The sequence below is a fragment of the Hippocampus comes genome, unplaced genomic scaffold (assembly GCF_001891065.2).
Source record: "Hippocampus comes isolate QL1 unplaced genomic scaffold, H_comes_QL1_v1.1 scaffold85, whole genome shotgun sequence".
NCBI classification, from domain to species: Eukaryota; Metazoa; Chordata; class Actinopteri; order Syngnathiformes; family Syngnathidae; genus Hippocampus; species Hippocampus comes.
The window spans coordinates 5398829-5416353 of NW_017805540.1; the positions used below are offsets into that span (position 1 = coordinate 5398829).

Genomic DNA, 17525 nt, shown 5'->3' on the forward strand with positions numbered 1-17525 from the left:
TTGTGACATTTTTGTTAAGTGTTGTGCTGTGATGTGTCCGAATGTAAAATGTGTGCCTTGGCTAAATGAAAGATGAGGAAAAAAAAACCTTCTAAATGATGATATACTAGTGATACTAGTGATAAAAATATAAGTGCGATGCTTTGTATAAGTGTAACAGTCTTCCATATATTGTATTTGCAAAACACCATTGATGTGTTATTGATAAAAGCTAAAAGTGATCAGTCCAAACGCATGTTATTCAAACGCAAGCTGTTCGAATAAATGCGTGTGTGCGTGTGTTCCCCTCTGGTTTTTTAATGTATTAATTTGCTCAACCGGAGATACTTCCCCACAGTTAGCACAGATGCCAAAGTCGTGGTGTGAACGTAAGACGACTGTTCCACCTGCCTTTCACTCGGGTGCGTTGTTCACCGATACGCGTGTCCTGTTTAAGTCACCTACCAGATCTTGTCGCAAATCCCGAAGAGCAGTAGGAAGCCATTATAAGTCACGTCACGTGGTACAGTAGCCATGTGACGTGAGCAGCAAATCAGAGACGGCATGGCTGTAGACGGATATCCATCCATCAATTTTGTTGCATGTAAAAACAAAATATGTTTTTAATTAAAATTCTAAATACAATGGGATGTTAGATCACACTGCATTCATCAATATTTCTTCAAAGTAAAAACGTTTTGAAATGGAAAATGAAAAAAAAATCATTGTACTTATAATTAAGTCACATAATTCTTCAGCCACGATTAAAAAAATAAGTGTGAAAACAATATAATAGTCGTAGGGTGATTATTATTTTGTGATTTGGAACAGTAGCCAAAACATTTCTGTTATCGGTCATGAATTTCAGTTGTGTTATAAACGCAAGGCAGCTTTATGTACATAGCACATTTCATACACAATGCAACTCAGTGCGCTTAACACAAGCAGACACAACACTTAAAAACATTTATATATAAAACATAACAGAGAAAACAAAAGTGCTTTACCAAAATTACAAAAAAAAACATATAATGGCAATATTTAAATGAACAGAATTATTTTTTTAAAATCGGGAACATTTTAAAAGTAAAGTAAATAAAAACAGGTTTCTGAAATTACTACAAGAAAAAAAAGGTGATTTGAAAGATCTTAATCAAAGTTATGGGAAAAAGCAAAGTTTTTTAACCTGTATTGCTTTGCACTTCCTGGCCACTAAAGCAGGTGAATATTTGGCAAGAAAGATTATCCATCCATCGATTTTCTATACTACACGACACAACTCTTTTAAAATACAGTACAGCATTCGGCTTTTCACGCGTTGGAAAATGAAATAGAAACTAACAACACTCTTATACTATAAGTAGGAACTTTGTTTTTTTGCAACACAATACTGTAAAACTTTTGACTTACTCTCTACACCTGCTGTTATTACAAGCCAAAACATTCTCCCTTCAACAACAGAAAACACAGTTAGCCACCTCGGTGTACAAAAAACACAAAGTCATCAATTTAGTCACATTTTCAGGTTCACATTTTGATAGAATTAACATAACTTCGAGATGAGTTTGCCAAAGAAAGCTCCCTCGTCTACTGACACTGGAAACTCCAATGTGTTTTTACCTTAAATGACTCCAGATTGGGCCAACGGTAATCCCAAGAGCAGAGTTGGGAGGAGAACAATACAAAAAAAAAAAAAAAGATACACAGATTCAATCGGTTGTTCTTCGTTGTTCCGTGTGTTCTGTTCATGTTTGTGAGAAAAGCAACACGCCCGTCAATGACACTGATTCGGTTTGATAAGTGATAAAGTGAATCGTTTGCATTTTTGTGTTAGCGCTTCACTCTGTTGAGCTGGCTGCACCCTTGGACGCAGTGTTACTCACACGTCATTTTAGGACATGTAAAGGTCTGTCGATTTTTCCTAAAAGGTTGCAAAGAGAATTCCATTGCTATTGTGTTGGACATCCTTATAAAGAACATCGTGTAGCTTTCACAGTGGCATAACTCAACGGTGTGACGATTTAACATTTATTTGATTTCATAATCATCACGATCCTCTGATATAAATCCTAACTACAATGTGACCCGCGATAAAAAATGAGTTTGACACCTATTGTGAGGAAAGTTGTCAGGATAGTCGGAAAAAAATTGCAAATCATCTGTCTAGCAACAAATGTGCTAAACGGCATCATCAGCGGGACCAGCTCAAAAGGTCGCATCAACGTTTCATTTTGATGAGTAAAATAGTTGACATTTTTAGTTGTACTGCTTGACTTTGGCACTTTGTTTGACTGTCTGCACCCATTGGCGCCCCCTGCCTCCTCCGCCTCCTCCTCCTCCTCCGTCTCTCTCTTGCTCCCTCACTCTTTCTCCCCCCCCCCCCAGCCCCCCGCACACTATCCGTGACGTCAAACCAGCATGGCGGTCAAGGTGACTTCGGCATCGTTTCCTTTGCAATTTGCAACCCCTACTTCCGTCATTTCTCTTGGTGTTTTGCTCGTTTTCGTGTGTAGGAACAGTCGAAGCGAGTGTGTGCCAGACGAGCGGGCGTCGTGCTCGGAGCTGCCTTGTAGCATCACCGGGCTAGCTGACGCCCGGCGGCCGGTCGGCGGCTGCTGGCCTTGATGACACTTCCCAACAGGCTGGAGGGAGGATAGCTCCGTAATGCTAACCAGCTGTCAGTCTTACTTTCTTCCTGACAAAAACGCTAAGCGGGACGTCTTTTTATTTTTCTCCCTCTTTCTCTCTTTTTTTAATCCATTAGCCGACTTGCTTTTTCTTTCCCGAGTCACTGTAACGGTTCGCGTCCTTTTCGTGCTAGCTGTTAGCTTGTCGATACCAGGGCTGGTTCGAGGTTCGACCTGTGAGCAACCGCCAGCCCGGTTCTGTTGGGTAGTATCAGAGTTAGTTCGGTTCATTGCAAGCTAAAATGTACACGTGCGTCTTTGTGCTGGCCTTCCACACCAACATAAGCTATAATTAAAATATTTGTTAGGGGGAAGGGATGTGCAAACAGCCTTAAATTCCCTATCACCCTTGTATAATTTTTGTTGGATTTTTCTATATATATATTTTTTTATTTTTAGGTGCAATCAACCAAACGCGGGGATCCAAGTGAGCTCAAAGCAATCTTCCAGAAGGTGAGTATTGCACTTTTAAAATATGTTTTGATTTAATTTTTGTGAGCGTGATTGAATCAAGGTGCAGTAGCTCACCAGTGTGTAGCTTAATTTGTCAAAAAATACTTAATAGTTGAAAATACACTTCTGTTCATCTCAGCGATGTATAGTGAGAGGCAGAACAATTAAATGCATAACTTGGTGCAAGTATGTGTTTAGTTGAACAGGCCCAGATTTCACACTGAGTAACTAAATTTAGAAGAGACCATCATTATTCATTCCTACTTTTTGTGACATTTTTGTTTGGTGCCCTGGTGTGGGATTTTTCCAATACCTTGGCTTAAAAAAAAAAAAAGATTAGCAAAGACTGGCTCAGACTGTGCATGAGAAGAAAGAGTGAGCCCAGTCTGATTTTGCTTAGTAAGTGAGCTGAGGAGTTTGTGTCACAGGTTTTAAATTACACTGTTTGCCAACGCTAAATGGCCGTAAAAGGCAGCTGTTTTGCTTCATGTACGAAGTAGAAAATGAAACTCAAACTCTAAATGACAAGTGATTGAAACCAAATATGCTGACATTTAAAGTTGAATCTCTTGAGTGACTTGTCAAGGCTCAAAACACATGCGTTAGGGGTGCGTGTCAGCTTGTTTGGCAGTGTTGTTTTCCTTCAGCGTGAGGCTTAATAAAGGGGCAAGCATTGTTGTCAGCTGAGAGCACACGCAAACAAGTGCTTAAGGAGCCTTTTACCAGCCGGGCCATTCCACTGATCACATTTCGTATTAAAAAAAAAATACTTGTGCAGTCCATAAGCCACCTTGGCTTATTACAGTAACAGTTAACCTTCACAATGTTCTCGGCATGGCCAATGTGTGACTGACCATGTGACCCTTGCATGACAAGCCCTTGTTGGTACTTGCGAGGACATGCACGGGGTTGAATAGCACACGAGCTCAAGCCAAAAAGATACATCCACTCGCTCAGTCGGGTCAGTCTGACATGTCCGAATTTGTTGAGGTGCCGCCCACAACAGATATATGACACCTGGGAATATGTTAATTTGTTGTGAGACATCATGGCCAGCCTCTAGGATGATGTGTGTCGGACAGTGACGTAACTTTGAATACATCAGGACCAGCCAGCCTGGCTGCTGGCCAGAATACTGTAGTTTTGCTTCTTCTAATTTATGGTTTACCATCAAACTAAACACAACTTTGCCTTCAAATCCACGTACTTAATGCTAGCCCGTCAGAGAAAAGGATATAGTCGATATAGTGTTTTCAGGACATTGGCGATATAGTGTTTTAAGTCCTGAGCCTGCTCACAGAACCAATTATACTTGTGTCTACCATCACATGTACCGCACTGAATTTAGAAGGGAGTCTAATCGTTGAAATTATGTAAGTTGTTTTTTTTTTTGGGGGGGTGGGGAATCACTGAAAAATGTATTATGAATAATTGACAGAATTGTCCGATCACCATCCTTTGACTTTTTTTCCCCCCTCAACCGTTTCAGTTGGCTCTTTCCCCTGTAGCTTTTCCAAACAAAGGTGGTCCTTGAAGGTGTTCTAACTGAAATGCTGCGGATTAGCAAGACTGTTGATGAGGCGTAGAAAAAAAAGTAGTGTGTTTCCGGTATCCCGACTGACCGAGAATTTCTACCTCGAAAAAAAACTTTACGGTCGGCATTTTTTTCAAACAACCTTCAAATTTAACACACGTCATCATTAGTTCTACCAACAGTTAACATTAGCATTACTACGCCTTGTGACGAATGTTTTATTCATAAAGGTACCATGCTACAACCAGTAAATTATAGAATTACCAATACTGTTTCATAATATTTTTCATAGCGATTAGCCTACAAATCTAATGACCAACTTGCCTCGTAATCGTGCCTCTCGTCGGATCTCGCTCTCATGTTCTGTGCATACATCCCAGGTGAGATGAGTGATACGCCCTTTGGACGATTCATACGAAAAATCAGACTGGCATTCCCATTTCTTAAATGTCGTAATTAGTAGACCTTTGTGAGTTTTTTTCGCCGCCATCTCAAACTTTCATCCGCGCGATTCCTCAGTTTGCGGACTTAAATAGCAACCCGCATGCGCACATAACGTTATCTGTTGCGTCCCCCCCAACACTGAAAACAAAACAAAATGAAAGTAAATTAGAAGAAACACACCACACCACAAACACACATAGAGGCACAGTGAAATCACGTTGATCACACAGTCAAGTTGTGTGCGGTGACTTTAATGGTTAAACTATTTTTCGGTACCGTTCAAATGACGCCACGGAAACGACACGCTACCGGTAACTATTGTTACCGTGAAATCCTCAGGCTTGCCGTAGTTTTTTTTTGTTTGTTTGTTTTGACTGAGAAATTTCCTTGCGTCCCAAAAACGCACATTATTTGGAACTGTGTGTCACGTGGGAAAATTATGCTTCTAGGACGCGGGACGCAGAGGTAACGAGATGGCTGTAACACCCAGCCGCCGGGTACCCAACTCTCGCCGCAAGCAGGGGTTTCAGTGTCTCTTTGTTTTATGTTTTATGTTTTATGGTTATTTTGTTTAAATTTTTTGATGGGGGGGGGGGGAGATTAAAAAAAAAACTTTGTACCTACCGACCCTATGCTGAAATTTCATGTTACCGGAAACACACTACTTTTATTTCTACGCCCGATGTAAAGTGATGCTCATGCGACGCATGAATGTGATTATTTAATAGTGCACGCGTCACACACACAAAGCAGCGTGAAGCGTTATGTGGTCTGTGAAGCTGAAGTCCCCAAGTCACAATGGCCGACTTCAACATAAATCTTCTCGTATGTCTTTTTGTACCGTCAGTATGCCAGCGAAGTGGACAAGGATGGAGACAGGTTCATGACCCCTGGAGACTTTGTCCAGAAGTACCTGGGACTGCAAACACAGCTCCATCACAACCCCAAAACTGTACAACTGCTGGCTGCTGTGGCCGACACCACCAAGGACGGGTTTGTGCCACGAACCCCCAAAACATTACTCAGTACTAATTGTTAAACGGTGGCTGATAAAGCACTTGCTACTGTTACCTCATAAAGATAAAATCGACAACTTGTGCACAAATGACACACAGACAATACACACGCATGTCTTTTATGTAATTTGAATGTTAGCATTATAATACAGGAATAGAGCAGAAGCACACGTAACGTTTCATTCAAAAGTATTGCATAAAATTGTTTCAAAAACTTTTCTTGAATATTAAATGTGAACGTATTGCACTGCATTTAAAAGTTAAACACAACTAATGTGTACTTCAAAATGTACTATACTACAAAAAAAAGTCCTGTACTGGATTTCAAAACAAAAAATGTAAACAGGCAGTACGTCTAGCGACAAGCGTCCTTCTGATCTCATAAATTGCATTACAAGTTGGAAATCTTTATTTGTATTAAATGGATATTTTTGTGTACCACCAGAAAGAGCCCGCATACCACTAGTTGTACTCCTAGCGAGAGCACTTTGAGAACTACTACTTTGAGACATTTATTTGATCCGTTATGACCTCAATTACTTCTTTAAGATTGAATCAATAAATGTTTTTGTTGTCTGACTGCTTGGACAGGCTCATCTCTTTCCAGGAGTTTCTTGCTTTTGAGTCCGTCTTGTGTGCACCTGACGCTCTCTTCATAGTTGCCTTCCAGCTCTTTGACAAGACTGGAACTGGAGACATTTCCTTTGGTACGTACGTGCCATTGTCTCGTCTTTTGTTTGTTGACCGCCTTCGGGCTCGAGTCATGTGACCAGTTGAGCCGTAAACCCACACAGCATTGCTTGCCGTTGGTCCGGTTCCCAACTTGATGCCCTCTGTGTTTGCGTGCCTCATCGTCAGTGCACCTTCTGTGTGTGTTTGTGTAGTCCCCGGCAGATATGGACTTTTCCTACCGTGACTCTTTGAACCCGATAATTGCTCTTTCTAGCTCCCTCCAGCATGTATGAACTGACTGTTTCCCTCTTTGTCTGAGAAAACACAAGTCTTTGCGCTACTCTGAGTTTGAAGTCCTATCTTTTTAAATATGTGTAATTTTGCCACAGAAAATGTACGGGACATTTTCAGCCAGACCACCGTGCACCACCACATTCCCTTCAACTGGGACTGTGAGTTCATCCATTTGCACTTTGGCCACGACCGCAAGAAACGTCTCAACTACCTCGAATTCACCCAATTCCTGCAGGTATTTTGACCCAAGAAACATCTCGGCGTTTGCTTTTCACTTCCTTGTCGCACCGCAACGGGACACTAAATTGCGTCCTGTGTTTTAGCGCAGCTTCACAGTGTAATTCTCTTGCAGGAGCTGCAGTTGGAGCATGCTCGGCAGGCCTTTGCCCAGAAGGACAAAGGGAAGAATGGAGTCATCTCCGCCTTGGACTTCTCTGACATTATGGCCACCATCAGGCACCACATGCTCACACCCTTTGTGGAGGAGAACCTCGTCTCGGTGAGTTAGTTTGTGACAGTCTTTTTTTTTTTTTTTTCCACCAGGTGATGTTAATCCCATGAACATGAACAGCTCACTTTTGGCCAGGTTTGTGCATTTGTTTCTTTTGAACCTCTGCCTTGGGTGGTCTCTCACAGGGCGGTGAATGCTTGCGAAGATAGGGAATATTAGGTTGGTCAACCTTTTTTTTTTTTGTTTGTTTGTTTTTTTGTTTTTGTTAAATGTTGACACAAATCAGGAGGTCGCCTCTTTCATTCGCCACATTTAGCCTCTTTTAGCGATGCTTCGAGACAACGCTGTGTTTGTGAAAGTTAGAGGGCAACTATTTGCTGCTATTTGGGATAGTCGTTGCGAAGATGGGCAACTATTTGCCACTCTTTTTGCCTCTTGGGACTGTTTGCCAACTCCTGGAGTAGCAGGCGAATCGATGAATGAAGGTGTGTGAACCTTCCCCAAGTTTCTGCTGTAACTCATTAAAAATAAATAAATAACTCAATTATTACAGGTCGGTGCAGACATTCGTTTGAATATTTTCGTAGTGTGGCTTCAGTTAATCGCCTGAAACTTTTGTTGGGGAAATCAGATGCCATTGATATATCCACTATTAATGTTTATTCACACTGCCTCGTCGAATGAAGGGAAAGGAATTTTCAGTGCCGTGTTGCTTTAAGAAGTGCCATTATTTCATGAAATATGAAAAGGTGACATGTTAAAGCCACAGATTTGTTGACATTATTGTTGTCATCTGACTTAGTGACTTTTTTTTTTAGAGCACACTTGTTTGGTAGAATTTTGTGAAGTTGGTGCAGCGAATGCTTAATGTGAGACGAATAAAGGTTTTCTCAAGTAAAATGACTGCACGTCAAAGTGTTGAGCAAGTTAACAACAACAACAAGCTATCTTTCTGATAGAGTAGACAAACTCAAAGTTATCATGTTTAAAAGTTTCATTTTGTTGTATGCTTGATTGACCTTGAAAGCATGTGTTGAGAGCACACAGAAAAAAGGGCCAACTTGAGCTGAATGAAACTGAGGCCTTGTTAACTGATAGTACAAACAGGAAGGTTCAACTTTGGGTGGGCAGCACGATAAGATGTCCTTGAGTTTGTGCAGTGTCTCAATTCATGCGAAATATACCCATTGAATTAACAAGGTATCCATTGTTTGTACCGAGAGATGTTTTGGCCTCTGAGGGGCGCATCGGTGCCGGCAGAGGCTGCAGAGGTCAGGTGTCAGTTGAGAAGCGCGCCTGAGTGGCTTCGTAGAAAACTGCGCCTCCTGCTGGCAGAAAAGACAATCCCTTCCTGAGTCTGACTGTTCAACTGTCCGAGCGAGCATCTCTGACACTTTCATATTAAATTGATAGTTCATTTGCCTTAATGTTAGTGGAAAGCTAATCCTGTCTAATAAATCTGGTTTATTGTAATGCAGATTAATGTATTGGTTGTGTTTTTTATTAAATGCAAAGGAAGAGGGCCTTGAAAAATGAAGCGCATATTAAATCACAATTGTGATATTAAGGCGGGGGGGAGTGCAATTCGATTCTTTTTCAAAGTTATTCAGCCCTAATGCGTGGTGGTCAGATTTCACCCAACAACAAAAATCATATGACCCAATCCTCAACTCATGTACTAATTTACCTGCAGTCTTGCAACATCAGAGAAGCTTCTGCTTAGAATTTTTTTTTCCAGAGCAAGTACTGTCTGTCTTTTTTAGGTAGTCATCAGTGTTGTTTGCGCCCCTGCTTTTTTGCAGATTTATTTTTTATAGAGTGAATCAGTTTATCGAAGACATCATTTCCGTGGAAATTTGTGGCTTGTAACCATCATTTTTAAACGGATTTTTACAGGATACTTTCTTGGAAAAGAGAGCCACAGTTGGTGGTGCACTTTCCAGCTATTTATTCAACGGAAGACCTACGAAACACTTATTAAAAACAATGACGAGACTCATGCAGGAGCTGTTGTCAGCGGCAGCTCACGCCTGGACACTCACATGCAAACTCGCCATCATCACTCAAGATCCGCCCCTTGTGGCTCTGCACTTAGGCACATAAACGAACACATGGCCACTACCAGACATGAAGTTGTGGATTTTTCCATTTTCATGCTTGCAATTTTCTTGCATTCAAATGCATAAAGAACGGCTGCTTGAATCATTTTGTTTGACGTACAACTGGATTTTGGTGGGTCTTGAGCATATGCGCCGCGATGAACTGGTCTCCTCTCAATAGTAGTACAAAATACTCGAGACATGAGATTGAGCTGTAATGAAATGGTGCTTTTTTTTTCTTTTTTTTTTTTTTTGGTGGCTTTCTCTTCTCAGGCAGCTGGAGGCAGCACCTCGCACCTGGTTAGCTTCTCTTACTTCAACGCCTTCAACTCCCTCCTCAACAACATGGAGCTGATCCGCAAAATCTACAGCACACTGGCCGGCTCCTGGAATGACACGTTGGTCACCAAAGGTGCGTGCAGTTATTTTTTTTTCTGTCTCTAAACTATGTGAAAGCAAATTTTTATTTTGTGTGTGTGTGTGTGTGTGTGTGTGTGTGTGTGTGTGTGTGTGTGTGTGTGTGTGTGTGTTTGAGTACATCTTATTATCTGTCCCCTACAGAGGAGTTTGTTCATGCTGCCAACAAGTTTGGTCAAATCACGCCAATGGATCACGCCAATGGATATTGACATCCTTTACCAGTTATCAGGCCTGCACTCCCCCTCTGGGTAAACACACTCGTGTATTGCTGTAAAACCAACAAACGGGGTCAAGTTAACACTTCTTTTATCAGTTGTCAACAGTGGCTCATCTCTGTACTTGTGTGTCAGGCGCCTGAATCTTGCCGATATTGAGAGAATCGCTCCCCTGGAAGAAGGAAGTCTTCCATATAACCTGGCTGAAACCCAAAAACAGGTAACTTGTCCCCCACTGCCCATCTCACACATTAAATCGTGTACATAGTGTATGTGTAATCTCCCCATTGGTGTTTATTAATTCAACTATTTAAGATAAAACATTTGCGATCATCTGCTTTAACTTTGGAAAATGACCGAACAAGTACCCGAATCAGTTTTAAAATGTTTGCAAATACAACATCTACCCGTTTCCTGTGATATTGCTTCATTGTTTTTTTAATCACTTAAAATTCAGAAATAATTAACCATTGATAAATAAACAGTAATCTTGAAGAAGGAAAAAAGCCAACTAAAATTGTATCAATTATTTACTTAATGGATGAAATAATTAATTGTAAAAGTATTGACTCGTAACAGCTCTATTGCGTACACACCTCATTTGCAGTCAGTGTAATATTTTGAAACTTATTACAGTATGCTTTGAAGGGAATGTTGGAGTGCGCTGCATATTTGCATTGCCATTCCTGCCATGCAAATTGTGTGTGTTCATTCAAGGTGTGTAGCACGACACACGCCGGTACCAGTCGTAGTCGTTAATTACAGCAAAGTAGTAACTCCAAATGGCTCATGAAGCGGGGAATGTTGCGTCACTTATTTGTGATAAATGGGGATGGGGCAGTTAATTAAGAGTGGAGGGCTCTGTTTTCGGAAATACCATACCAATTCACTATTCAACACTTACATCGGGCGTCATTTTCCATTTTATGATTCCCCAGACTCAGGCTCAAGGGGACAGTTCGAGGCCTGTGTGGCTGCAAATTGCAGAATCTGCTTACAGGTTCACTTTGGGCTCTATTGCTGGAGGTGAGTTCTTCTTCTCCCTTGCGGCCATCGACATCGTGACAGAATCCGTTTTGCTCCAAACTCTTGTTTCTATGCCCAGCGACGGGCGCCACGGCTGTGTACCCAATCGATTTGGTGAAGACCCGAATGCAGAACCAGAGGTCCACAGGTTCGTTTGTCGGGGAGCTGATGTACAAGAACAGCTTTGACTGCGCTAAGAAAGTACTCCGCTACGAAGGCTTCTTTGGCTTCTACAGAGGTACGCCACAGTGATCCACTCCTGCCTGTTCCGTCACTTCGATTCGACTAACCAGTTGGCATCGCAAACGACTACAAACGCTTCTCACGCATGATGACCCGCAGGTCTGGTTCCTCAGCTCATTGGCGTGGGTCTCTAAACTATGTGAAAGCAAATTTTTATTTTGTGTGTGTGTGTGTGTGTGTGTGTGTGTGTGTGTGTGTGTGTGTGTGTGTGTGTGTGTTTGAGTACATCTTATTATCTGTCCCCTACAGAGGAGTTTGTTCATGCTGCCAACAAGTTTGGTCAAATCACGCCAATGGAGATTGACATCCTTTACCAGTTATCAGGCCTGCACTCCCCCTCTGGGTAAACACACTCGTGTATTGCTGTAAAACCAACAAACGGGGTCAAGTTAACACTTCTTTTATCAGTTGTCAACAGTGGCTCATCTCTGTACTTGTGTGTCAGGCGCCTGAATCTTGCCGATATTGAGAGAATCGCTCCCCTGGAAGAAGGAAGTCTTCCATATAACCTGGCTGAAACCCAAAAACAGGTAACTTGTCCCCCACTGCCCATCTCACACATTAAATCGTGTACATAGTGTATGTGTAATCTCCCCATTGGTGTTTATTAATTCAACTATTTAAGATAAAACATTTGCGATCATCTGCTTTAACTTTGGAAAATGACCGAACAAGTACCCGAATCAGTTTTAAAATGTTTGCAAATACAACATCTACCCGTTTCCTGTGATATTGCTTCATTGTTTTTTTAATCACTTAAAATTCAGAAATAATTAACCATTGATAAATAAACAGTAATCTTGAAGAAGGAAAAAAGCCAACTAAAATTGTATCAATTATTTACTTAATGGATGAAATAATTAATTGTAAAAGTATTGACTCGTAACAGCTCTATTGCGTACACACCTCATTTGCAGTCAGTGTAATATTTTGAAACTTATTACAGTATGCTTTGAAGGGAATGTTGGAGTGCGCTGCATATTTGCATTGCCATTCCTGCCATGCAAATTGTGTGTGTTCATTCAAGGTGTGTAGCACGACACACGCCGGTACCAGTCGTAGTCGTTAATTACAGCAAAGTAGTAACTCCAAATGGCTCATGAAGCGGGGAATGTTGCGTCACTTATTTGTGATAAATGGGGATGGGGCAGTTAATTAAGAGTGGAGGGCTCTGTTTTCGGAAATACCATACCAATTCACTATTCAACACTTACATCGGGCGTCATTTTCCATTTTATGATTCCCCAGACTCAGGCTCAAGGGGACAGTTCGAGGCCTGTGTGGCTGCAAATTGCAGAATCTGCTTACAGGTTCACTTTGGGCTCTATTGCTGGAGGTGAGTTCTTCTTCTCCCTTGCGGCCATCGACATCGTGACAGAATCCGTTTTGCTCCAAACTCTTGTTTCTATGCCCAGCGACGGGCGCCACGGCTGTGTACCCAATCGATTTGGTGAAGACCCGAATGCAGAACCAGAGGTCCACAGGTTCGTTTGTCGGGGAGCTGATGTACAAGAACAGCTTTGACTGCGCTAAGAAAGTACTCCGCTACGAAGGCTTCTTTGGCTTCTACAGAGGTACGCCACAGTGATCCACTCCTGCCTGTTCCGTCACTTCGATTCGACTAACCAGTTGGCATCGCAAACGACTACAAACGCTTCTCACGCATGATGACCCGCAGGTCTGGTTCCTCAGCTCATTGGCGTGGCGCCTGAGAAAGCCATCAAACTCACTGTGAGTCCCCTCCCCACCTCCACAACCCCCTCCGTTCGTACACTAATGTAGAGATCAACCGGGATGAACATTTTGGATCACGACAGGCTCAAAATAACTTCTTTTTTTTGCCATGAGGAGCAATTAATTTATTTTTATGTTTGTTTGTAGGTTAATCCCATGGACAAAGATTTTGCTAAACAGAAATACAACAATGTAATGTTAATGTGAGGGCTGCAATTGTTGAAATTTCCAGCGTTCACGTGTATCCTACTGAAAATTCGACAGAGTACTCGTGGATTCGGAAAAACTAGATTTTTAGTTACCATATTTTACGCACTCTAAGGCGCTTTGGAGTATAAGGCGCACCTTCAATGGCGTATTTTGAAACTCTTATCATATATAGGGCACACCGCATTATACGGTGCATAGAGTAGAAGCTACAATAGTGGCTGCGGTTGCGTTATGCATCCACTAGATAGAGCTATGCTGAAGGAATACAATACAATTAATTTATATAGAGCTATCACCACCGCTGCAGCTGCAACAAAGCGCTTTACAGAACATTTAGAATACTACGTCCAAGAAATCACAATATTGATCCATTTATAAGGTGCATTGGATTATAAGGCACACTGCTTTTGAGAAAATGGAATGCTTCAGTTCTCCACATTATAACATGGCAAACTGGACTTGTAAAAACTTAGATCAAACCTTAAACCCCGATAGACACTCTTTTCCCCCCCAAACAATGCAGAATGCAGCTACTCACCCATTAGCGTCTCAGAACCTTTCTCGGTCTCTTGTCACACCGAGCCAAAGTGGAGAAAAGTTATTCTTGCACTTCACATGCACATTTTGTATTATTATTGTTCATAATGCAATGTATTTTTTTTCTTGATTAATTAAAAGGATAATCAGTAGAATAACTGATTTTAACCCTCGTTATTTTTGAAAGCCACAGCCCTAAATAAAGTCGTGAACCGTATGTAGTTTTTGCACTTTAGAAATTTGGCAAGATTCATGCTTTAACTGTTGCCAAGCTGAAATCTAACATTAAAATGCTGAAGTGAAAGTTTAACAAGGGAAGAAGTAAAGTGCAAAAACAATTCAACTTCTTATGATGCCTTTAAAAAAAAAACAAAGAATCTTGGCTTTATATTCTTGAGAAAATATGCCTTTAGTTCTTGGGGGAAAAAAAAAATCTGACATTGTTTGAAATGAATGGTGGCTTTTTTTCCCAGACAGACAAACCTGCTAACTTTATTTGTACTTGCACTTCACAGGTGAATGACTTTGTACGAGACAAGTTCACCGACAAGGACAACTCAATCCCTTTGCTCGCAGAGATCTTGGCTGGCGGCTGTGTAAGTGGCATCACGCGCCATTAAGCACCCATGTGAAAGGGGTAGCGCAAGTGTGTTAACAAGCTCTTGTTGCCATGGTTCTTACAGGCTGGAGGCTCCCAGGTGATCTTTACTAACCCTCTGGAGATAGTGAAAATCCGTCTGCAGGTGGCAGGCGAGATCACCACCGGGCCTCGAGTTAGCGCGCTCAACGTGGTGCGAGACTTGGGCTTCTTTGGACTCTACAAGGTAAAAATATGTCCCGGTACATTCCGCAAGCCGCCGCCGCCTCTTGGTTACACTCACTCTTTGGTGGTGCTTTGCTGCGCATTGCGTTTCTAGGGAGCTAAGGCCTGTTTCCTGAGGGACATCCCCTTCTCCGCCATCTATTTCCCCGCCTACGCCCACCTCAAGTCTACAATGGCTGACGACCAAGGTCGGCTCGGCCCCTTGCAGCTTCTCACGGCTGGAGCAATTGCGGGTAAACGCAGATGCTGTTTCGTATGCCGTATGTGAGTCCGTGTTGAAAAATGATCACCGCAGAGTGTATCTCTTGCGATTGGAAATATTTAGCTATGGTTGCTGGCCCCAACTGTTTTATGAGAAGATTAGAGATGGGGCTGGGGGAAACACCGACACCCCCACACCACAGGATACTCGCTCAGTGTCACCTAATAAGAGTTATCCAAAAATCCATCTTCTGCTGGCTTGGATTTCTAAAACAGATTTCTCTTTGCTAGTGATTCAATTTGGAATACAGTAATAAATTCCAGACCCAAATGCGTTGTTGAACTGCAAGGTCCATTTTCCAAGGAGTTGCTCAGTATGGGCTTCCGCTGATTCTATTCTTGCTATGATTGCTCTTCTTCAAAAGGCAATGCAACAAAAAGAGGAGGTCGAAAACTTCCACCCGCGCGAAACGTGGCTTAGCAGAACCGACTGTGAGGAGTTGTAAATTTGAAAAAACAAATTAGCAGGAGTCCTGGAGTTGCTCTATTTCTTTCTTTACTCAACCTGCAAAGTAAAATACAAGTGCGTCGTGTGCTCCACATCAATCTTTACACTTCACTACTTCCTGGCCTTCTTAGCACAACTGCACATCATTGTCGAAAATGAAACACCACTGTCACTGAGCAGTAATTCGATGCACATTTAGTGCAATGGAGTTTCAAAAAATCAATTTTTAAAAACTCTCCTTTTTCTTATATCCTTTAACTATCCCAGCTCTCTTCGGGCAGTAGGCGAGGGACAACCCTGAACCAGTTGCCAGCCAATCGCAGTCCTTTAACTACAAACAACAAAATGAACACAGTAAAATTACTGTGGATTTACTGCATCACTGAACTAAGAGACATTTCTGTATTGCTGGCCATCGTAGTCTCACGTTCTGCTTCTCTGTCCACTCTGTCCTTCTTTCTGAAAGTGTCACAAATACCATAAAAACAAATCCACCAAAGACTCTCCTTCCGTAGCTTCCGCTAACAACCCAGGCTAAGCCTTGCTCCTCCACAACACACATATTGTAAGGTCTCAATTGAGACTCATCACAGTTCTTTCTTGACACAACCGTTACTTTCAAATAGCTGAGGAAAAGTTCCACAGAAAATGTGTGACCCGCCAGTCGGAAGGGTATTCGGAACTTGTGTCATCGGGCCAATCTCAGCAGTCGTCTCTTCCGGCTTGATTTCCCAGGCATACCTGCAGCCTCGCTCGTGACGCCAGCTGACGTCATCAAGACTCGTCTGCAAGTGGCCGCCCGGGCGGGTCAGACCACCTATTCCGGAGTCATTGATTGCTTCCGGAAGATCATGCGGGAGGAAGGATTCCGAGCTCTTTGGAAGGGAGCCGGAGGTCAGTGAGTGAAAGAGAGAGAGAGTGTGTGAGAGGGAATGAGTGTGTGAAAGTGTGTCCAAGTGTGATGATGGAATGACAGTGACGGGGTGTGTAGGGCGGTATTATTCGCTTCCTTAAGGTCTTGATTGGAGCGACTTTTTTTTTCCCCTTTTTACTTCTTCTTCTGACCGCTGGTGAGAAATTAATTCAAAACTTTGTTGAATTCAGGGTACTATTTATTTATTTACTTTTAATTAAAAAAACAAATATAAGTGACGGTGTGGAAAATTTATTGAGATATTGTTCAAGTTTTCACTTAGCAACTTTTGAAGACATGCTCATGACCCTCGGAGCTCCCTTACCTTTTTTGTCACAATTTTGAAATAATTTCGGTCTATTGTCTGACATTTAAAAAAAAATAAATAAATAAAAATCCTCGTCTCACCCCTCGGGTGGTGTCCATCCCTCATTCAGCTCGGGTCCTCTACCAGAGGCCAGGAAGCTTGAGGGCTCTGCGCAGTATCCTTGCTGTTCCCAGCACTGCACATTTTTGGACTGAGATGTCCGATGTTTTTCCCGGAATCTGTTGCAACCACTCATCTAGTTTGGGGGTCACTGCCCCGAGTGCTCCGACCACAACAGACACGACTGTCACCTTTACCTTCCAGGCTCTCTCCAGCTCAGATCAACCACTTCAGTTATGGTCCGGTAGTACATCCCGTGTAGGGGCCTGTCCTCCTATGATGGTCCCTCTTCCAGCTCCTCATCCTCTGTTCCCCATTGTCTGAGACATTCTCTGAGTACGTCATCTGTTGGAGCCTTCTCTTTGATGTATTCACAGAGCTTGGATGTTTCATCCTGGACAGTGGCTCTCACACTCACTAGTCCCCGGCCTCCTTCCTTACGGCATGCGTACAGTCTCTGGGTGCTGGATTTGGGATGGAAGCCTCCATGCATGGTTAGGAGCTTTCGGGTCTTAACGTCCGTGGTCTGAATCTCTTCCTTTGGCCACCTTATTATTCCTGCAGGGTATCTGATCACTGGCACGGCCTAGCTGTTTATTGCCCGGGTCTTATTCTTGCCATTGAGCTGGCTTCTTATGC

At 42.4% G+C, this 17525-nt stretch overlaps 2 protein-coding genes across 5 annotated transcripts in view; one reads left to right on the forward strand and one right to left on the reverse strand.

Moving 5' to 3' along the window:
• Nucleotides 1-540, reverse strand: part of metap1d (methionyl aminopeptidase type 1D (mitochondrial)) — a 5447-nt gene extending 4907 nt beyond the window's left edge. The window contains exon 1 of one of the 2 annotated variants that reach the window (XM_019879063.1): nucleotides 445-540. In XM_019879063.1, coding sequence (XP_019734622.1) covers nucleotides 445-484 — 40 coding nt within the window. In that variant the 5' untranslated portion in view covers nucleotides 485-540. The remainder of the gene's footprint in view (nucleotides 1-444) is intronic. The other variant, XM_019879065.1, reaches the window with a different exon arrangement.
• A 1791-nt stretch (nucleotides 541-2331) lies between these two features.
• Nucleotides 2332-17525, forward strand: part of LOC109521281 (calcium-binding mitochondrial carrier protein Aralar1-like) — a 24876-nt gene continuing 9682 nt past the window's right edge. Inside the window, exons 1-17 of one of the 3 annotated variants that reach the window (XM_019879062.1) lie at nucleotides 2392-2409; nucleotides 2493-2656; nucleotides 3066-3119; nucleotides 5945-6090; nucleotides 6705-6820; nucleotides 7175-7314; nucleotides 7432-7578; nucleotides 9903-10041; nucleotides 11783-11876; nucleotides 11979-12063; nucleotides 12782-12869; nucleotides 12949-13107; nucleotides 13212-13264; nucleotides 14530-14610; nucleotides 14698-14838; nucleotides 14932-15070; nucleotides 16282-16440. In XM_019879062.1, the coding sequence (XP_019734621.1) occupies nucleotides 5981-6090; nucleotides 6705-6820; nucleotides 7175-7314; nucleotides 7432-7578; nucleotides 9903-10041; nucleotides 11783-11876; nucleotides 11979-12063; nucleotides 12782-12869; nucleotides 12949-13107; nucleotides 13212-13264; nucleotides 14530-14610; nucleotides 14698-14838; nucleotides 14932-15070; nucleotides 16282-16440 (1651 nt within the window). In that variant the 5' untranslated portion in view covers nucleotides 2392-2409; nucleotides 2493-2656; nucleotides 3066-3119; nucleotides 5945-5980. Of the gene's footprint in view, nucleotides 2657-3065; nucleotides 3120-5944; nucleotides 6091-6704; nucleotides 6821-7174; nucleotides 7315-7431; nucleotides 7579-9902; nucleotides 10042-11782; nucleotides 11877-11978; nucleotides 12064-12781; nucleotides 12870-12948; nucleotides 13108-13211; nucleotides 13265-14529; nucleotides 14611-14697; nucleotides 14839-14931; nucleotides 15071-16281; nucleotides 16441-17525 lie in introns of all 3 variants that reach the window. The other 2 variants (XM_019879060.1, XM_019879061.1) reach the window with 2 other exon arrangements.